This window comes from Cicer arietinum, chromosome 6 (assembly GCF_000331145.2).
Source record: "Cicer arietinum cultivar CDC Frontier isolate Library 1 chromosome 6, Cicar.CDCFrontier_v2.0, whole genome shotgun sequence".
Taxonomy (NCBI): Eukaryota; Viridiplantae; Streptophyta; class Magnoliopsida; order Fabales; family Fabaceae; genus Cicer; species Cicer arietinum.
Genome location: NC_021165.2, coordinates 7,681,535 through 7,704,710, shown reverse-complemented (window position 1 = coordinate 7,704,710; position 23,176 = coordinate 7,681,535). Strand labels below are relative to the sequence as shown.

The window sequence follows — 23,176 nt, the reverse complement described above, 5'->3', positions numbered from 1 at the left end:
GTATGTCCCCGGCGTATTAAATTTCCATATAACCGTTATGATTTGGGCTCCACCACATAAAATGGGCTTCTATTCTACAAACCTCAAAATTGAGATTGTAATCTTAAATAATTGACACAGTTGCATCACGTTATTTATGAAAATAGCCACAGCCTATTATTTTCAAATTAAACAGACAGATTATACATTACAAACCCAAAAATAAAATACACTCATTACAACAAACAAACAACACTAAACAAGTGCAGCAGAGGTAAGAGGAATAAGTGCTTTCTTAATTCTCTCTACAGCTGCCTGTAATGTAGTAAGGGAGGCTGCATAAGAGATGCGTATGCAAGTATCATCTCCAAATGCACTCCCTGGTACCAGTGCTACCTGTAGACAAAACACAAAGTTAACAAAACTTCTAGAGATCTTTCACTTTTTCAGCTGTCATTACAGTTATTCTTTAGCTTTTTCCCGCCTACTTCCAAGGGAAAACTATGAAATAAAAGGTAACTATAGCTAAGATAGTAAAAGGTTGTGGGGACATTTGATGTGATGGGGTGCAGGTTCGAACCCGCAATACCCCTCTTTTCTACATGTAGTGTAAGTCTTGCCACTAGGCTCTTTCAAACCCCAAAAAAAGGGCCATTTGAAAATTTCCTGCTAATAAAATATCATTAAAAGCCATTAAATGATAATACCTGGCCTTTATCCAACAGATATCGACAGAGGGACTCAGAATCCTCAATTTTACCAAATCCTTCAGCTTCTCTTCCATAATAGAAGCTGAAGTCAATGAATAAATAAAATGCTCCCTGCATAAGGAAAAGAAAGTATACATTTATGAGTAGAAAAGCAGACCGAAAAAAGACAAAACAAGGAGAATAATTGTGAAGGAATAGGCAAATAAACTTAGATGGATCTGCACCTGGGGTTCAGATATTTTAACACCATCTATTTCGCCGAAACTTTTAACCAAGTAATCCCTTCGTTCCCTAAATGCTTTCACCATGATCGAAACAGCCTCCCCACCAGCATAGCCTAGTCCTAATGCAGCAACCGCAGCTTTCTGAGATATACTACTGGCCCCTGAAGTGAACTAAATTCAATAAGATGTGTCAGCTACTAAAGACTTCATATATAATATCAAATAACAACAGTTTTCCGACTCATTTGAAATGAATGCTCAAAAGATTCTTAAAGTTCTCCCTCAAATACTGAATATGGTTAAACCTATGAACCTGTTGCATGTCTTGTAGCAAAAGGAAATCAAGACAAGAAAATGAAAAGAATAAGGCTGAGAAATGAGGCAAAGTCGGCGTACCTGACTTTGAATCTTTCCACATGCTGCAATAAAATGTTTTGGGCCAGCAATATAACCAAGCCGCCAACCGGTCATCGCAAAGGCCTGCAGTTAAACAGTTTAAAAGCATCAAGGCCATCCATGTTTATTTCATAATATATAACCATACTATGAGATGCCGCATATCATTGATTAGCAGATAAGAACAAGGATCAAAACAAAAACAGGCCCCAAAAAAATAGTAGTAAGTATTCTATTTTGAGAATCATTTGATACGGTTATAACAGAAAGAGAACATGACATACAGACTAACCTTAGAAAATCCATTCACGGTTAGAGTTCTGTCCCACATTCCCGGTAAAGATGCAAAGCTTGTATGTGTTGCTGGTGCATAAATTATGTGTTCATAAATTTCATCAGAGATAACCTGCACAAAACAGCTATTAAGATCTTAAGAGGAACTACTAACCAACTTGAACACATTGAAGCACTAGTGATCTTATCAGAGATGAATAACTTTACCAGAAGCCTTGGGTGCTTTGCTACAATCTGGGCTATCTGTTCAAGTAACTCCTTAGGATAGACCGATCCTGTTGGGTTAGATGGTGAACAAAGAATAAGCAGTCTTGACCTTTCAGTAATTTGGGATTCTAGGAGTTTGGGATCTAATAGGAAATTATCTGATATCGACGTTGGAAGAATCACCGGTGTAGCATCAGCCAACCTTGCCATTTCCGGGTAACTAACCCAGAATGGAGCTGGAATAATAACCTGAAATAGTCACATCATAAAAATGAAAGCCATCACGACTACCAAAAAAGAAAATGACATAAGTAACAAGTTGTCCTAAACCAAATCAGGCATGATTCTGTAAATGAAGATAAATATGTACAGTATACTATGCAGTGGCATTTTTTTAATTTATTAAAATTTAACCAAGCATTAGTCTTACAGTACACAAAATATATGCTAAATTGATGATAAAGTGATTAAAACAGATTAAGAGAAATAAAACACGCAGCAAAGACTTTATATAATGAACAGACAAAAGACAATAATAAGTTCAGACAGATTGTAGAATGCTAATAGCATAATACAACAGTGGCATCCAAAGGACAGCAAAGTTGTCCCCAAAAAATTATAATGCATCAAAGATTTTCCTAGGCTTTTATTATGACAAAAGATGACAAGAATTTAAATAATTCATATGAATTTGACCCAATTAAACTATCCAAATCCAACCAAGCATAAGTACTAAGTAGTTCTTCTAATATTTATCCTAAAAATAGTATAATGAACTAAACCCCATTACTCACCTCATCTCCTGGGGAGCAAACTGCGATTATTGCCTGAGCAATACTCTGCTTGGCTCCATTGCTAATAACAACCTGATCAGGAGTATAATCAATTCCATTCTCCTCTGCATAATCAATAAAAGCAAATTGTCAAAATCCATATCCCATATAATCAATCCAAATGAAACCATATCATACAATAAAACTAACCTTTAAGCTTATGACAAATTGCTTGGCGCAGTTCTAATGTTCCAGCATTAGGGGTGTACCTTGTGTGGCCTTCGCGAATTGCATTAATCCCAGCCTACACTACCATACAAATCACAACTTTCACTCAAAACCTATTTGAATTGACTTATTTGAGTTTACCTAGTGATATAAACACTAGTTCGATTAAAAAAGTTATGAAAACAACTTATGACGTGTCGATAAGTTGTATTCAGCTTATTTGCATAAGCTTTTCAAGATATCTTATAAAAACAGCTTTTAGCTGATATGCAGACCGTTTGAATTTATTTTATCTTTTTGTTATAGAAACAACATATACATACAGAATTATATGATAAGCACTACCATATAAATCATGATGAATCTTACCTATCCTATGATCCTATTTGTATTTACTTATTTGACTATATCAAGTGGCATAGTACTCGTAGTACTTGTGAGAGTTTAAGTAAACCTATTTTCAACTCTCCAAGATATTTTATGAAAACAGTTTATAATTAAAATGAAACAATTTGACTTTATTTTATCCTTTGATTTAGAAATAACATATGCATAAATACTTTTATGATAAACACTTAATTAAGTTGTTTATTTATCAAAATAGAAACATAAAAAGACACACTTATTATATATCTTAAGAAAACAGTTTATAACTTCCTTGACTTTGACTTTATTTTATCTTTTGTTATAGAATAAAGACTTATATGTTATATGATAAGCACTTAATTAAATTGTTGATCTAAACATATGACCTAATAAGTAATATCATCATTAAAAAAAAATGGAACAATGAATGAAAAGGAGAATGTAAAGAGAAAAGACCTCAACTATGACAGCAGGAGTATCAAAATCAGGCTCACCAGCCGCCAAGCGAATAACAGGAACGCCAGCTTGCACAAGAGCAGTGGCTTGATCAGTAATAGCGACAGTCCTCGAAGGCTTAACAGCATTGACACGTGGACTCAACGAAATATCAAGGTCCAATTCATCAAAATTGGATTTCGCCTTCACTATTATTCTTCTTCTGTTTTCCTCGACCGCAGCAACATCCATATCCAGTGACTTGTGATGAATGTTTGATGAGAAAGAGAGGGATCTGAAAACGTGGCGAGAGGCGGCGGAATAAGAGCGGAGAGATTGGTCGACGAAAGAGATTCGGTAAGTGGTGGCGTTATTATTAAATAATAATGAGTTGGACATAGTGAAAATGTGAATGAGGAAGTGAAGAGAGAAAGTTGTGATTGGTGATTAAGAAAATGGAATAAGTTAGGTGAGTGATATGATATATGAGAAAGAAGTGAAGAAGAAGAGGTTTGGTGGGAAGTGGGTGGGAGAAAGAGTTGGTGAAAATATCAAACCCTGCGGTTTCAATTTCAATTCAACTTTCATTTTTTGAATATATAAAGAATACCAAGGTCCCAGCCTACTCTAAAAAAAGCTATTTTGGTATTTAATGATTTAGTTTTTTTAGTAGATTTTAAGAAAAATTGTTTTGTATTTATTTATTTTAATAAAGATAAATTATAAATTTTTTTTATAAATTATTAAAAATAATTTCTCATTTTAATATAGATGATTTTTTTTAAATGAATCATTTTTAACAAAAAAAACTGTAACAGACCTATTTTTAATGTCACATATTTTTTCAATTAAAAAATCCAAAAACTATGATCATAAATTATGAAATATAAAAACAATGTTAAAAAAATTGATGTAATCAAGAAATTTCTCAAAAATAAATTATATTTAAGGATAGAGTTAAAAAAACAATGGCTATATTAATTTCCTTTTGTATAGACTAATGTTAGAATCTAATAATTGAGTGAAAAAAATTATAAATTATGAACAGAAAAGTAAAAAATTAATAGCTATATTTTTTTTATAAGAGTTATTATGTTTAATTTGTTGGATTTCGTTTTCATCTCTGGTGATATCAACATTTCATTAATTTTATAACAAAATAGAACCATTAACGTTATAATAAAATATAATTATAGCGCTCAAAGATTATAATATGTTTTCTAACCTAAAAACATGCAATTTGTTGCACTGAAAGGGTAAATCATTAAATTTATAATAGAATATAATTATAGCTTTCAAAGATTGTAATATGTTTTCTAACCTAAAAACATTCAATTTGTTGTACTGAAAGGATAAATTACAAGGACTGATATTATAAAATTCTGTATTTTCGTGGAATTGAAAATGGATAGATGAGAAATTTAACATAGATTTATATTTAAAAATTCTTTAAAATGTAAACATGCAATTTGTTGCACTGAAAGGATAAATTACTAAGACTGATATTATAAAATTTTCTACTTTCGATTGAAAATAGATAGATGAAAATTTTAAAGTTAATTTATATTTAAAAATTCTTTAAAATGTCAACTGCAGCCGACATTATTTTATAATAATATATTTATAATTTTCTTTAGTTTTACTATTGAAAAAATGACTTAATTGATGTTTATTTAATAAAAAAAATAAAAATTGTATGTATTTTTTAAAATTAAATTTGTCGAATCAATATAATAAAATTTTAATTTTAATTATAAAGACAAAGAAAACTGTTATCTTTAAATTTATATCGTTAAAATTTTAATAAATTTTAAATATTCATCAAACAGTAAAGTGTATATTATGTTAGTTCATTGAAACACTTATATTTTATTCTATACTCTAAACATGCATTAAAAAATAATTAACTAAAATATTTAATACCAGAAATGACTCCACCGTTAAATTTTATCTTATAACTTTTATTTATGCATTTAAATAGTATATTTACTTTTTATATGGCCAAAGTTATCATATTTCAGATAAAATTAAAGTTTTTAGCAATATAACTATAAAATAGTTTATTGTACCTTTTTAGTCTTGTCATATAAAACAAATATAATTTTAATTTCTGTAAAATATATAATTTTAATTAAATCTATATCATTTAAACAATAAGAGAAAGTAGTGTACAAAAGTAGGTAACAATAAAGTAATGTTTTTTTTTTATTATTATAGAAGAAAGTTAATATATGAAAGAAAAAAATTAACCTTTAAAAGTATATTTTTTTGTGTATAAGAAGCAAAATTAACTGCAACTACACAAAATATAACACGAAGAGATGAAACCAAATTGCAACTTGACCAAGAATTGTAATCAGTTCCTAATTTGTTCTGAGGATATATAAGTCAAATCAGTTTTTCGACTTTCTTTTTATCAGTTTCAACTTTTTAACAACATACTAGTAATGACACTCCTAAATTCCTATTACAGCAAACAAATACCATTCTCAAAATGCATTTTTGACTCATCCATAAGTGGTTTCCGACAAAGAAAAAAGGGGAGAAAACATAATTGCATACGTTAGATATTAGTTCAGTCACTTAACCGTACAATTTTTTATAAGCTAATTGATAATCGAATTTTTAGGATGTGTTTTGTGAGTTGTTTTTTAGTATTAAGTCTATATTGTGAGGTATGTTTGATATTTTAAAAAAATTAAAAAAATAATATTAAATAATATATTTATTTATTATATTATTTTCAATTTTTTTAAAATATCAAATACTATTTTCAATTTTTTTAAAATATCAAATATTATTTTAATTTTTTTTAAAATATCAAATATACATCTAAATGTAAATTTAATTATTTAAAGTCATTTTTTCCAAAATCATCTCAAATTCAACTTGTAAATAGATCTTAAAATTCATGTTTTTTAAACTTGTTCATACTATTCGCAATCCTATTCTCTCTCATTCTAAAATCCACGACAATCTTATTCCAAACAGAACTCCACCATTAATTCTAATCGCAAGATAAAAGTGAATAAGGAAAAAATATGAATGTTGCGATGGTTCACGTTTTTCTCTTTGCGTGTCCCCCTATGATTTTTGGCGTTCTCCCCTTTAATTCTTTCACTTATGCATTTTCTTCTTTTCTATTTATATTTTTTTATTTTTAAAATTATTGTTCATTTATAAATAAAGTAATAATTAAATGGTTAACAAAATTATCATTCCACTTCATCACAGATTTTGCCACATGTCCAAGCCATATCATGTGTTTGAAATGTCAAAATAATTATTAAAAAAAACTGAAACTGTAAAAATCACAAATGATAGGGGTTAATTAATAAAAAATATATTTTATAAGGCCATATTTCATTTATATTATAGAGATTAAAAACACAATAAACTTCTTAAAGAGTGACTTAAGCCATAAACAAAATTTGAAATTAGAGAAAAAAGTCAGAAGAAAAATTGCAAAGGAAAATTAAGTGCCATGAATAATTCCCTTCTTAGGAATAAAAATTAAGGTGATTAAAAAAGAATAAAAATTAAGGAGCCCAAGTTTTATATTAATTTTGTGCAGAAGCTGAAGTGGTTTGAATATTTTTGAACATGAGATATCGGGCTTGCAATTTGAAAGACAACAAAAAATTTATCCTATACCCTCACTTTTGTATTTATACCCCACAAATTTATAAAAATGTCAAATAACAAATTTGTATTTTTGAATATTCATTTTAAAATGAATATAATCGTTGGACACACTTCATAAGTGGTAGATATATTTTAAAGCAATTAAACATATATTTATTTGTTGTCTAAAATATTATTGACAATCGGAGAACGTTCTTGTTGTTGGGTCTGATGGGAAACGTGAATGAGAGCTGTCAAATATCAGTTTGATACTGTTTTCATGCCAGAATTATGCCGAGCTTTCTGCAGAATATTGTAAGTACAATGTACTTGTGTCCTTGCTCACATATCATTAATTTGGAGATAAATCTTGAGGCTTTTTTTCTTCCTCTTTTGGGCATTCAACTCGAATTATGGGCTTCACCATTGATTTGAGGTCTTGATACACTTTAAATTGTGGTTTGAACTGTGGAAAATGATCTGTTTTAATTATGTCTTTAAAAGTGAATAACCAGATTGTTCTTTTGCAAAACCAGAACGTTCTTGGATTAAAATTATGGAAACGAATAACGTTCTTCGTTATGCTTTGAGTGATTTTTGGATTTTGACATTTCTGACATTTGTTGTGTGTCAAGCTTTTATGTTTTGTACGTGTGTCAGTGATGCAACGACTTTATCATTTTTGTCCAGTTTGTACTTGATTACTTTAGTCATCAACTTTGGGGATTAGTATTGTTTTTTATTCTTGATAGATTGCTTTTCTTTTTTATTGATCTTATGGAAAGAATCTATCCAAAATGATCTTGAGTATCTAATTATGTTCTTTTGTAATGAATATTGGTGATTTGCAATATAGATTGATGTATTTTTGTAGACTAGATCGATCTTGAATCAACGAAGACTTTATTATTTGTAAACCATAATGTTCTTGGATTAATGTTGTCCAAACCAAAACATTCTACGTTTTTCAGATTGTTGTCCATAATGATCTTCGTTTTTCAGATTGTTGTCCAGAATGATAATCGTTTTTCAAATTATTTTCTATAATGAACTTCGTTTTTCAGACTGTTGTCCATAATGATCTTCGTTTTTCATACTGCTGTCTAGAATGATATTCTTTTTTCATAATGTTGTCAACAATGTTCTTCATTTTTCTGTTTAATAACCAAAACATTCATCGTTTCTTAGATTTGATTTTGCTTCTTTCAAATGATATTGCTTCTACTTTATAGGATAATGTGATCATTAATTGTTGTATGAATAATTATCTTCTTCATAAAGATGTTATTTTGAATATGTAATAATCATTTTCTTAAATGATTAATATATGATACATTCCTTTTGAGATTATTTCATTATTAAATGGATACTTATGCAATTTGATGAAGTGAATGGCTTCTTGTTTGTTCACTTATGTAATTCATGTTCCTTAAACAATATTCAAGTGCGATAATTAGTAGATCACCATTCATAAAACTTAATCATTTATTTCATAAGGTTTGTTGTCATTAAAATATACATTAAAAAAAGTTTTTACCTTAACAAAAAGATGGTTCAGGATGGACAATTAAAGTAATTTGTAGAGTTCACAACCATTAATTACCTGATACTTTGGAGGGACATGCATTTGTTGGACGCTTAGATGAAGAAGAAAAAAAAAACATGTTTATGACTTAACAAAATATAATATTGCAATGAGACACATATTACTCTCATTACAAAACCGAGATAAGAACAATATTACTAAGATCTCACAAATATATGAACGAAGAAGTATGATTCGATTGCACGTGAGAGGTAATAGGACATAAATGCAACATTTATTTAAGTTAATTGAAGATACAAAATATGTGTGTTGGAATAGAAAGCGTGACGACTCAGATGTTATGAGATGTATTTTTTTGCGCATCCAGATTCAGTGAAGTTGTTCAATTTATTTCCAATTATGTTGATTATGGACAACACCTACAAAATCAATTAATACAGAACGTCATTACTTGAAAATTGTTGATATGACATCAACAAAAATGACATTTGTAGTTGGATTTGCTTATTTAGAATGTGAGCGAGAAGAAAACTTTTGTTGGGAATTAGAGAGGTTAAGAGAACTGTTTGTTACACAAAATAAATTTCCTCATGTAATTGTGACATACATAGATGTTGTGTTAATGAAAATAGTTGATATTGTATTTCCGCATGCTGTTAATTTGCTTTGTCGAAAAAATATTGGAGCAAAATGCAAGAAATATGTCTTAAAAGATAGGCAAAAGTTAGTATTAAGTATGTCAAAAGACATTATGTATTGCAGTAATGAAATAGAGTATATCAAACGCTTGCACATGTTTGAACAATCATGTGTCAATAATAAAGTGTTTGTTGACTATGTGAAAGAAACTTGGTTGACTTCTCATAAGCAAATATTTATTGAAGCATGAGCAAATCGAGTGATGCATCTGAGGAAAACAACGATTAACAAGTATGTAATGTTACTCTAAAATTCGATTTTGTAATTTTATTATATATTGTTAGATTGCTCAATTGTGATAATTTACATGTAATGATAGAGTTCAACCAACTCATTGGAAACTAAAGTTAATATTGAAACACAACATGAGTGACATATGTAAATGTTAGGAGGCTATGAATAACATGACAAGGTTGCAACATAAAAAAATCAGGCGTTAGTTTCAGAAAAGTTTCTATGATGAAGAACATGAACACATAAATCCATTTTATCAAAAATTGAATACATTTGTATCAAAAGAAGCTCAAAGACGTACTGCTGAAGAATATGAGAAAGTTGAGTGGGTGGGTAAATTGATTGACGTATTGCTGAAGAAGCTCAAAGACATATTGCTCAAATATGTATGTAGGTGCTCTCTCAGAAGAACATACAAGTTACCTTGTGCTTGTGAATTGACACAATATAAATTGATGGGTAAACCAATTCTTCTAGATTATGTGCATATTCCAATGAAAAAAATTAAGCATAAAATGTGAACTCACCCAAGACACAGAAGATGGATCAAAGGTGGATATGTCTACTGAGATGAATGTCTTATGGAAATGCTTTCGATCACTTGATGTTATAGGAAAAAGAGTGTTGAAGAGTAAAATCTGTAAACTTGCTTTTCCAACTACAAGTTCAATGTGTCCACCACATGAAAAAGTTAAAACCAAAGGACGAGTGACGAAGAGTAAGGGTAAGAAGTTGAATGAATGTGATGTATATCGAGACTCTTCTTACTTTAAGCATGTTAATGCAACATATTGTGAAGATCCTAGTTCTCAACCATCTCAGTCATCAAAGAAGATACATTCTCTTTCATCAAAGAAATAACCCTCTCAATCATCTAAATCCTCAAAGCATCTGTTATGCATACAATTTTCTAATGTTATTCAATCATACATTGATGACATATTTGATGTGATAGCAGATAGAAATTGTGGTTATCGCGTTATTGCATCATTGGTTAGACACAGTGATGAGTCTTGGTATTTGGTCCGCAATAATTTGGATCAGGAGATTGTTTCTCATATAAGTCCATATGATAGACTATTCTCAAGACACATTAGAGAAGTAAGAGATTCATTAAAGATAACAAGTTTAGGTCTTCAACCTATAAATAAATGGATGTTCATACCTGATATGGGTTACATGATAAAGACAACATATAATATTATTCTCGTCACGTTTAGTCAGACATTTTCTACAAACTTCTTTCATATGACGGGTTCACGTTCAGGATCGACAAAAAATGATCGTATCATATGTATTAGTTTTGTCGATGAAAGTCACTAGGTTTCAATAAAATTATCTTATTTTCTTAATTAAGTAATACTTAATTTTTTTAAATAATCAAATTATATATTATTTCAATTTATTTTGCAGTTAAATATGAAAGATGAATTTCCAATGCCAGACATTACACTAGGTTGGAAGCAATATCGCACCAATGAAGCAACTTCTTGAGCGATAACATATACAATGTGTCTATAACACTGAGAGTATTTATTAAACCATTTGTCACGTGTTACACAAAATCCATTTAAAGAACCCGTAGATACAATGTCATTGGATGAAGATTAATTTTGTATGGACTAAAATCATTTGTTATTAGTTTATTTTAGTTTACTGTTGTTATATTTGATCTTGTAATTTATTTATTTTATTTTCGTTATATTTTGTTATAGTTCATCACAAATAATATAAAGTTAACGACATAACAATAATGCTAAACATAGATGTATATGAAAACAAACTAACATTAAAATTTACAAAAACAATATTTATCAAAAATAAAAGTAACTAATAACTAATGTGAGGATGCGTTAAATACAAAGCTCTATAAAAGTGAATATACAAGTTGTTATCTCGATTAGCTTCATGTACATTCACCCGTTGATGTATAAGATAATCGATCTGCTGTAGGATATATGATTATGAACTAGAAGCATCTACATCGGTGGTGGGGACACCAAAATCTGGGATCTGTGTGGTACACCATTTGGTCGCACCAGTAATGGATAAGATATCCGGTAGAACAACTCCACATATCACTCATAACACTCAGATGAATATGTAGCTAGATGGATCATGTGATATATCTCGGTGACATGGGTCACATATCCCAACCATTCCACATATGCATTAGATAATCTAGAAAGATCTGGAGGTGGTGGTGGTAGAATATGTTGGATATATCCAAACTGTCTCAAACACCTTTATGGTGGATATGTCATTAATGTGTTGCATAGTCAGAAGTGACCTGTATAACATGATATCATCAAAGGGAACAACATTCCTATGATTCTCCCGTAGTCTCCATATGACTTCAGCAGGTGTCATTGCGTCAATCATATGTATATACTCAGGGATCTTGTGATTGCCTTGTTTGTAGCTCCATCTATTCATTCAGGCAATGCACTAAATGTGAACACCCTGATCATCTCTTTTACAAATTTCTAGAAAATACTCGTATATCCAACACTGTTGCAAATAAAAATAAATAAATTAATGATAAACATAAAAATAAATAATTAAAAATCATAACAATTAATAACAATCATAAATATTTAGTATCTGGAGCAGAGACATGTATCTACCTAACTGTTTGGTGTTATAACAACTAGCGTATGAAATATAGTTATAAATGACTACCAGTGTAGCACTACCCCAAGCATATCTACTAGTACCTTCCAAATATCTGAATAAGGAAAGATATTTTGCATCAACTAATGTATGACTTTTATCTACAAAAATAGTACTCCATACCAGATTCAACAACCACGCCCGAGCAGCACGATCAAATCGCTATGCTGCACATCGTCTTTTGAATACCTCTTTCAACCAATCTAATATGTAGTGTGCACCCCTTGTTTTTTTTTTCCACTCCCATATCTCTTTAGGAGGCACCCCTAATAAAGTTAAGACAATATTACATGTCATTACTCTATCTAGGTCAGGTGGTGGAGTGTATAACTCACCCCTAATAGGTACTTCTAACATATTGACAACGTTGTTCAAAGTAATCGTCATTTCACCAAATGACATATGAAATGACGATGTATTTGAGTGTCATCTTTCCACAAAAGCAGAAAACAAGTTGTTATCGATCAACTTTAGACTCCCCCATTGTAGTGGACCTAATCCAGATAAATTCAACTACCAAAAAACTAGTGAGGTGAAGTTTTTTGATAACTTCCGAAAATGTCAATATAAGTTTTTCGATATTGTATGTTTTTCGGAAATGTTGAAATAAATTTTCTCGTAGTTTCGGAAAACTTCAAAAAAAAAATACAGAAATGATGTTTTGTACCGAAAAATGTTTTTCAAATTTTTCAGAATGTAAGTTGTGTACTGGAAAACTTAAAAAATGTTTTTTAAAAAAATTTATTTTTTCTAACTCACTTGTATTTTGAAATCCTCAAATGATGAAACAGTAAAAATTGTAACTTTTAATATTTAGGAGGATCTTTTTGTCTTTTCTTTTAGTTTAGGAGTATAGGGATAAATGAGGAGATACACAGTAAAATTTTCAAAGACAACCCGTCCTAACTCACAAAAATGGAGACATGTGTTGGATTTTTTATTTATAAATATATTTTTTTACTGTTGTTGTAAATAATACCAAACTAACTCACTTTAAAAAACAATATATTGTAAAATATCCCACTCTTAAAGGTTTAGTAAGCGGTTGTATATATTAAAAATTCATTTTTTTAAATCTTTTTGTAAGTGATCACATTTTGGAAGTGCAATCATAAATTTATTCATAAGAAAAAAACAATATATAATTAAAAGTTTATTAGATATTAATAAATCAAACGCATGACATTTAAACGGTAAATAATTGATATAATATCATAAATTGTTCTATATGGTATAAGAATTCAAAATATGATATGATATCACTTTATTTCAAAATTTGATATATGAATGTATCCATAAAAAATAACATAAACTAAGTTTGATTAAATTTTATTATTGTTAAATGGTAACATTTACACAAATGATATATTTTATAGCAATGCATGCAATTTATATTATTGTTCAAATAACAAATATTGACACTATTCTTCTAAACTAAACAAAGATGAATTTTATTAACTTTTATAATTATTTTTAATCATGGGATGAAATATTTAATCATATAATTTTTAGATGCATTAATATAATTGTAGCTATAAGTTATGATATTTCACATAGGAATATCATGTGCAAAGTTGGTACCGAAATATAATTTATATGAATGCATTTTATCACTACATTGTTTACGGGTGAGAGGGTTAATAATTTATTAACTATATATCTTCACATCACTTTTGCGTGAGAGTTTTCTATACATATTATTTGGCGTCGTCTGTCTGTCGTCTGAATTGGAAGATATTTAATTTTTTTTTTAAACATTGTTTTTATTGAACAAACCTTACTACCATTAGCATATTAGATAAAGATGCCTGAAGTTTAATATTTTGAATAAATTTTCAATTTAATATTTTATAAATCTAATATTTTATAATACTATAATATTTTGAAACAAATTATTTTTAAACTGTTTTTATTTCATATGTTTTAAATATATTACATTTATTAAACGAGAAATTTTCTTTTATATATATATTATTCGTTTATTTATTTTATTTATTTTTTTTCAAATAATTATTAATAAACTTTCAAACAAATTGTGAAAGTGGTAATCCTAAAATAATTTCACACACCAACATCTAATAGATCCACATTTTAAATAAATAATAATTGAAGAAACATATATACACTTTCTATTTGCTATGCAATATTACATGTATAGACTTAAAGAAATATTAAAAACTAGTTTGTTATGCGATTATATAATAGATATAGAAACACCATTTTCAACAGCTTTTAGATTAACCTGTTAATGACATATACTATATTGCTAAGACTTTGTACATGCTTTATTTACATCACTATTGTCAACGCCTCCGCTTTTATTGATATTTTTTATAAATAAAATTATATATTTCAACAAAATATATGTAACATGTATGAAAACTCACAGAAGTTTAAATAAATTTAAAGATACATTTACTGTACATTTACATTTGTTTTAATTTTTTTGATTGAGAAATAAATAGATATGTATTTTAAAAATTTAATATATAAAAAAATATGCTAAAATTTTGAAAAAAATTTAAAATAAAATATATCTATGTGGTAGAATTTAATTCAAGATTTTAATTAATTAATTACATTCCACATATTTGTCACACATATTTAAATTATTTGTTTGTTTCAATAGTTTTTTAAATTATTTTTTAGTTTTTTTTTTATTATTTTAAATTCTCTTATATTAGAATTTTTTGTTTTGGAATTCTTGAGTAAAAAATTTGTGTGTGGATTTATTACATTGTTTTAAATTTCTTTTTTTTTTTTACTTTGAATTCTTTTTAAGAATTTGAAAAAGGAGTTTAAATGAAAAAATATAAAAAATGCTTAGTATGTTAGAATATTTGGTTGCAGTTGGAATATTTGTTTTGAGTAGTTTAACGAATGTGTAACTTGTTTTGAGTTAGAATATTTGGTTTGAGTGTTTATTATATTTTAATATAACTTATATTGTATAAGATTTAGTTAGACATCTTTTTCTCGTTGAAAAATATTATCATTTGACTGGAGTTTCAAAATAAGTTGTCTATCAAAATTAATTTGTTAAGTCGAGTAATTATTTATTTTCAAATTCAACAAGTGTGTAGCAAACTATGGAGAAATTGAAATAATTAGTCAATTGTTGTTTGTTTGTACTCGAACATGTGATATGATCTTTTAAATTGATTTAGACTATCTTTCCTGATCAATTTAATGACATTTTTTATGTTGTCAGAGTCGAGTAATTAATTTAGTTTATTTAACGTGGGAGATTTGGAAATCATAAAATGAAATAATTTTTTTATTTATATATTTTAATTGCAAATCTTATTATTGAATATGTTAAACTATTAATATGGGATATATAAAATTATATGAAAAATGATTTTGTTAGTGGTATAACCAATGAGACTCTCCACCCTCGTGTGCATACGTATAATTAGTGGTTAATTATTTTGTTTCTAAGTTGTTTATTGTTTAAATTATATATTTTATTTTGTACTTGTTCTAAATATTTTGTGTTTGGAAGATTTCTTAAATATATTTATTTGTAGCTTGTTAAAAAACAAAACTTGCATGATTATAACAAAATAAGTGTTTTAACATGTTTTGATGTATATTGGCGTCTTAATGGTCACTGTTGTTATTATTCATCAATGATTTGTTATTTTTCTTGTTGACAATAATTCCACCGTAAATTTAAATATGAGATCTTGGAATCAAATTCAACACAAAAATTTCAATTTAACAACATCTACTAGTTGAGCTAGAACATAAAATAAGAGTATATATGTTTGATTTGCACAATTTTAATTTTGCTACAAATCCACTTTTACCCATAAATAACAAAAGAGGTTTCTGCATTCCTCGTTTTATATTTAGAAGTATAGAAATTTATGGTTTCCATTTTACCATTCAAATTTGGGATTTTTGCTTTTTTTTTTTTCTCTCCTCCAACCAATTCTTCTTATTTTTAGTTGATAGAGTTTTCCACACTTGTTGCACTGTGTGAGTCGTAAAGATCCAATACCCTCTCACAATTTTTTCGTTATTTAATTTGGAAAGTACGCTTTAATTTGTTGCTTTTGTAAGTATTTTCAATTCTGCTTTACAACAACTTATTTTCATTATTTGTTTAATTTATTTGCGTTTGAGATTTTTTATGCAGTAGTCATTATTATTTAAAAAGTTAATATAAATATATTATTATATTATAATAAAATATATATCTTTTTAGTAAATATACATTTAAAAATATTTTTAATTATATAATTTAAACAAATTTTATGTAATAGTTCTTATTTTAAAAAAATAATAAAATATATATTCTTTTTTAGTAAATACACATTTAAAAGTATTTTCAATAATATAATCTAAATATTTTTTTATAAAACGACGTTTAAAGAAAAATTATTTAAATATAAATTACAATAGAAAAAACTTAATTTTAACTGAAAACACATTTGTAAAATTGAATAAGTACATTTAAAAACATTAATCCAAACATGTACATAATCGACTATTTCTAGTTTTGTTATTAATGGAACAATTTCATTTTTTTCACATAATAAATTGATGTGAACACAACCGTGAATTACACATTTTGTATCGGTTACATACCAAAGTCATTGTAAAAATCACATGTAACCGATGTGAAAAGTGTCTTATGCGAGACTTGACACATCGACTTTGTTATTCAAGCAATGCGAAAACTATTTTTCATATTAGTTTTTTGCCGATGTGAAATGTGACCGCATTGACATTATACACGACTTTAAAATTACTGATGTGAAAAGTCATTTTCAAATGATGTGAAAGTTTTTTTTTTGAAGTAGTTCTATGATATAATATAATGAGTTATTTTAATTACAAAAATTTTATCGGTAAATATTAACTAAACTATCTTAGAACATAAAATATGTTAGTGTATAAATTTAAAAATTGTTGAAGTCTCGTATTGAACAAATCTCATATATTGAGTAGTTTTCAACTTTATCAATACTAAAGTTTCACGTTTGGATAAAAGTTTGCTTCTATAGTTCCACATTTGATAGAAAACATATGTGGATTTGCTTCAAACTCTTGTGAAAAGTACACCAAAGTTGGATACATTTTTCAACTTTCTCTTTTATCTCTTTTTGCTCGATATATTTCCGAGCCGCTTCTCCTCATTCTTTATCCTCATTCGATATTTTAGAACGTTTTTGTATCGTAGTCCCTTCGATTTTTAGAGCAGTTGTTATGTCGTAGTTTCGTCGATTTTTAGTGGTTCTAATACCACTATCAATTTATAGCGGTTTTTATCCCGTAGTCTCATCAAATTTTTAGTAGTCCTAATATCACTTAGCAGTTTTTGTGTCATAGTTCCATTGATTTATGAGTGTTCAATGGTCATCGTACCATATTGCACGTGACTTTAGCTGTGTCATATTGATGGTATAATTCTAGAACGATTTTCTACGGTGCAGTATAACTTCGATATAATTTGTCTGAATTGTTTTATGCTGTGAATTTCGTGATTGATAGTTTGTCTTGCACAATTTAAATAGTGCCGCCAAACGTTTTAAATAGAACGACCTAGTCCACGATTGAACCCAATAATATCTTCGATGACATAAATTGATTTTGAAATAGTTTTCGAAACTCATAAACAACAAAATCAAATAGCAAACGTGAAACAAACCCCATATTTGATTTTACCCTGGAACTGTGATTATAATGACTTATTCCAAGTGCTTGCTAAGTGCTAGAAGTTATCATGTCTTCTTCTTTGACATTGGATTCATTGACTTAAGCTTTTTAAAGACTATAATGTTAAATAATCGATTAAGTAAACTTGTATAATATATTTCTTAAATAGTTAAAAGGAAGGTAAATGTTATAATTATTAAAAAATACAACTCGACTCTAAGAAGATGATGGAATATGTTAAACTATACCTTATTACATTCTCTTCAAATAAGGGTGGATGTAGTAAACGCGTTTAGAATAAGGACAATCTTCATAATTTATACATATAGACACACAATCAAACAAATTTATATGGCAGACATACTCGTTTGATCTTGTTATGACCACAATTCTCTATTTTTAATAGTTGATGTGTATGTTTTCTTTAAAAATTCATTTTCACGATTGCTGGAATTTTCAGTAAGAAGCCTATTAATTAAAATAGGTATTCTCAAAGTCAAAACTTGTGTTGCTAGTATATTTCACTGAAGTTTCATCAAGATTTAACTTGTTTTTATTAAATTGACTGCAAGTGTTTATTTATTAATTTAATTATTTTTTTCCAAAATATAACTTGTTTTTATTAAATAAATAATGTTAAAGAAGAAAAAAAAAGTTAATCCCCGTTAAAGAAGACAATTTAATTAAATATTTATCCAATAATTTTATAAAATTTCAAATTTTATTTAGCTCATCCTACTTCCATGTCTATTAACAAGAATTTGGTTACTTTAAAGTGAATATTGTGTGAAGTAAAAATCAGAAGTTGTTATTTCAACAAATTTATGATTTATTATGATCCACATGTAATATTCATATTTGACTTAATTTATCAAGGATTAATAATATATATTTATAATTTTAAAGCGAGTTACTCGTTTTAAAGGAATTAATTTCTATTACGAAGTAAGAATAACACCAATGCTATTTTTAAGTCTTATATTTTTTCAAGTGTGATGTTAATTAATGAATCTGTTCAACTAAATAACTCTCTAGACCGTACTATAATCACCTTATTTCGATTTCATTTGTAAGGAATTTTGTTAAGTATAATTGTTCTTCTTAATCTTATTACAAAATATACATACGTTCTCAAAATGTCATTTATGAAAACTTATTATGTTAAAATAAAATAATCTTTAAAAAGATTCACCTTATAAATAAAAATAATTTTGTATTTATATTTAATATTCAGCGCAAATGATTGTGGTGCATTATGTATGAACGTTGCAAATCTCATACTACAATGAACATGAAAAATAAATTTGGCAGAAGAAAAGTATATATATCATATTGGAAGTATATATTTCTGTTAAAGAAAACTTGGAAGTATATCAACTTGCCGGAAGAAGTATATTTCTATACATAAATATCAACTTGGAATATTTCAGGTTATTTTCTATCTATACTTTTCTAATACATATGGAAAGATATATTGTCATTAAATATTATATTATTAAATTTGACATCTTATACTTTGTAGTTATATGCTAAGTATTTACCAATTACCAACTACTAAAGAAAAATAAACTAGCTTCAACCATATTTGAATGACAAAGGAAACTCCGAGGTAATGAATCCTCCCTCTAACAAAACAAAGCTAAGAAAATTTCATACAAATCTCACTCGGCAAAAATTTCAAATTTGAATTACCAGCTAACTTAGTTTGACCAGGCTGAATCAACTATATAATACATATTCATACATACATTATAATAAAAATTCAACACAACCGACCCACTCACTATTTAAAGGCCATCAATCCCAACACAAAATGTACAAAAATCAATCACCAAAATCAAAATATTTCTAAACTTTCACATTATTCTCCCTTGAGCTTTCTCACTCACAATACTACACATATTTTTTCCTTAATTATCTAGACATGGTTCAACTTCAATTAAACTTAAGGGCATTACCAAAATTATTGGTTCTATGTTTCTTCCTTATTATATGGAATTTCTACAAAGCTGAGGCTGGAGTTAGACATTATAAATGTGAGGTTAAATATGATTATAGGTCCCCTGATTGTTATAAGAAACTAGTTATAACCATTAATGGGCAAACTCCAGGACCCACCATTGAGGCACAAGAGGGTGATACTGTTATAGTTGAAGTTAACAATGATTTGCTCACTGAAAATCTTGCTATTCATTGGCATGGTATTAGACAGGTTGGCCTTAACTTGTCCAACATATTTTAAATGTTAATAAAAATATCAAATTAGATAGATTTTCTTGAAAAGAAAATCTATTTTGGTGACTAATGATTAATATTTAGGATCCGGTTGGATTGACTTATTTGAACATATTTACTGACATAAGTATTAGTGAGGCTGTTTAACAGAACTTACCAAAATAACTTATGACATATTCATAAGCTGTTTTCAACTTATTTATACAAACTCTTTAGAATAACTTATGAAAATAATGAAAACAATTGAATTTGATTTTACCTTTTGTTTACAGAAATAACTTATTAAGTTGTTTAATGACTAATATGATTTGTACATGACAGATTGGAACTCCTTGGTTTGATGGAACAGAAGGGGTATCTCAATGTCCTATACTACCTGGAGACACCTTTGTTTATCAATTTGTTGTTGATAGGGTAAGCCATATAATCAACACTAATAAGCCATATTTCTATAGTAATTTGTCATTTATATAATCACTCATAAGATAATTTTTTTAATGTAATTTGGTTGCATATTCAATGTTACAGCCTGGTACATATCTTTACCATGCTCACTATGGAATGCAAAGGGAAGCAGGACTATATGGAATGATTCGTGTGGCACCAAATGAACCTGAACCCTTTACTTATGACTTTGATAGAAGCATTATTCTGAATGATTGGTATCATCAGAGTACTTATGAACAAGCTGCTTTATTGTCTTCAATTCCTTTTCAATGGGTGGGGGAACCTCAGGTAATATATTTAAATGAATATACTAATTCAAAATCTACAATCTTTTTATTTTTATTTTTTTCCCTTCAACTGTTTAATTGATAGTTTGATTATTTCTTTGTATATTTGGTTTCCTCAGTCACTTTTGATTCATGGAAAAGGAAGATTCAACTGTTCCTTAACTCCAAGCTTAAAAGCTGATGTTTGTAATTCATCAAACCCTCAATGTTCTCCTTTTGTACAAACTGTCATCACAGGGAAAACATACAGACTTAGAGTTGCAAGCTTGACTGCTTTATCAGCACTTAGTTTCCAAATAGAGGTAATCATTCATTCGCTCGATTATTCTAATGTTCCGTTTTGTTTTGCTTTGACGAAAATTAATTTTGATTGAAAGTGAGTTGAACGTATAGTAAATTATGTTTGGATACATTTACATAAAAAAATAAATGATTTTTATCAATGCACATTTAGATAGTTTGGATCAAAAGTGCTTTTCTTTGTATTTATATATCACTACCACTTTAATAAATTTTAGAATTGATTCAATATGACAATAGAAGCTAGAAATCTTAGCTTTTAGTGAGATTGGGAACTAGTTTCAATTTTGAGATCAGAAGTCAAACATAACAAATTTGTGGTCAATCACGTTAGACTAATCCAAAAGTGATTCTAGGAGGTAGTAGCGTGAAATCAAACTTAGACTAAGTATTATCTAAGATTTTAAAACACAGTCTATAACCACGGTCTGAGTTGCGGCATCATGGCTTTTGATATATCTGCGACTGCAAAATGATTGCGATTAAGACCACTGTACTCACAACTCACAACCGCAATTTAACCTTGTTTTTTCCTTCCTAATTTGTTCATGCAGAACTGGTTTTTGACATGTTTCTAATGATGCAGGGTCATAACATGACAGTTGTTGAAGCAGATGGACACTATGTTGACCCTTTTGTGGTTCAAAATCTCTACATATACTCAGGTGAAACATACTCAGTTATAGTAAAAACTGATAAAGACCCATCAAGAAACTACTGGATCACCTCAAATGTTGTCAGCAGAAACAGAACAACCCCACCTGGTTTAGCCATTTTCAACTACTATCCCAACCATCCAATGAGGTCACCACCAACACCTCCACCATCTCCACCAGCTTGGGACAATGTTGATTCAAGGCTAGCTCAAAGCCTTAAAATCAAAGCTCACCAAAGTTACATAAACAAACCTCCAACAACATCAGATAGAGTCATAGTTATGCTCAACACACAAAACAGTATAGACGGTTATCGACATTGGTCCGTGAACAATGTGTCTTTTTTCCTACCTCATACACCTTATCTTATTGCACTTAAAGAGAACTTTACTGATGAATTCAGCCAAACATCTCCACCTGATAGCTATGATAGTAACTATGATATTTTCAGTGTGGCTAATAACACAAATGCAACTTCTAGCAATGGAATTTATAGGCTGCAGTTCAATATAACAGTGGATGTTATACTTCAAAATGCAAACACTATGAATAAAAACAATAGTGAGACACATCCTTGGCATCTTCATGGACACGATTTTTGGGTTCTTGGATATGGAAAGGGTAAGTTTGATGTAAACAATGACACAAAGAATTATAATTTGGTGAACCCTATTAGGAAGAACACTGTGCCAGTTCACCCCTTTGGTTGGACTGCTCTGAGGTTTCGGTCGGATAATCCTGGTGTGTGGGCTTTCCATTGTCATATAGAGTCTCATTTCTATATGGGGATGGGAGTGATTTTTGAAGAAGGAATTGATAGGGTTGGGAAGCTTCCTTCATCCATCATGGGTTGTGGCAAATCCAAAGGCATTAATTAAACAAGCAATTTCATTTTTTCATTTTTCAATTCTTTTTTACTCAAAAATCATCCTGATATGTATGTTTGTAAGAGGTAGTATTATACAAGTTGTGCCTTCCTTATAGTAAATAGGTTGTAAATCTTGTAATAAAAAAAAGAAAAATGTTATAAAGGTTGTAAAGTGTAATTGTACTGTGTGCAACAAAGTGTAGTGTTAGAGCAGTTCAGAAATTATCATGCTCGCGAAACCTTTTGACTTTGGAACTTTGACATAAACACACATCTAAAGTTTCAATTACATCCATACATTATACAGTACGGAACCAGAAAAGCATTC

The 23,176-nt window shown here is 28.6% G+C and overlaps 2 protein-coding genes across 2 annotated transcripts; one reads left to right on the top strand and one right to left on the bottom strand.

The window, feature by feature from the left end:
- Positions 1-103: 103 nt before the first annotated feature.
- Positions 104-4,186, bottom strand: LOC101498423 (bifunctional aspartate aminotransferase and glutamate/aspartate-prephenate aminotransferase). The gene is made up of 9 exons (XM_004503990.4): positions 3,634-4,186; positions 2,794-2,887; positions 2,605-2,708; positions 1,811-2,059; positions 1,602-1,715; positions 1,310-1,393; positions 914-1,084; positions 687-800; positions 104-375 (listed from the first exon to the last, which is right to left on the bottom strand). The coding sequence occupies exons 1-9, from the start codon at positions 4,009-4,011 to the stop codon at positions 235-237; spliced, it is 1,449 nt and encodes a 482-aa protein (XP_004504047.1). The 5' UTR covers positions 4,012-4,186; the 3' UTR covers positions 104-234.
- A 15,662-nt stretch (positions 4,187-19,848) lies between these two features.
- Positions 19,849-23,087, top strand: LOC101498087 (L-ascorbate oxidase). The gene is made up of 5 exons (XM_004503989.4): positions 19,849-20,267; positions 20,612-20,704; positions 20,819-21,025; positions 21,144-21,326; positions 21,911-23,087. Exons 1-5 carry the CDS (start codon positions 19,980-19,982, stop codon positions 22,856-22,858), a joined length of 1,719 nt encoding a protein of 572 aa, XP_004504046.1. The 5' UTR covers positions 19,849-19,979; the 3' UTR covers positions 22,859-23,087.
- Positions 23,088-23,176: the final 89 nt, after the last annotated feature.

Excerpts from the sequence above, each read along its gene's own strand:
- LOC101498087 (XM_004503989.4), top strand. The coding sequence starts at position 19,980 with ATGGTTCAACTTCAATTAAACTTAAGGGCATTACCAAAATTATTGGTT. Across the intron at positions 20,705-20,818 it reads ATCAATTTGTTGTTGATAGG|CCTGGTACATATCTTTACCA; the intron begins GTAAGCCATATA and ends TCAATGTTACAG. Across the intron at positions 21,327-21,910 it reads CACTTAGTTTCCAAATAGAG|GGTCATAACATGACAGTTGT; the intron begins GTAATCATTCAT and ends CTAATGATGCAG.
- LOC101498423 (XM_004503990.4), bottom strand. The coding sequence starts at position 4,011 with ATGTCCAACTCATTATTATTTAATAATAACGCCACCACTTACCGAATC. Across the intron at positions 2,888-3,633 it reads CTCCTGCTGTCATAGTTGAG|GCTGGGATTAATGCAATTCG; the intron begins GTCTTTTCTCTT and ends ATGGTAGTGTAG. Across the intron at positions 2,709-2,793 it reads AATTTGTCATAAGCTTAAAG|AGGAGAATGGAATTGATTAT; the intron begins GTTAGTTTTATT and ends TTGATTATGCAG.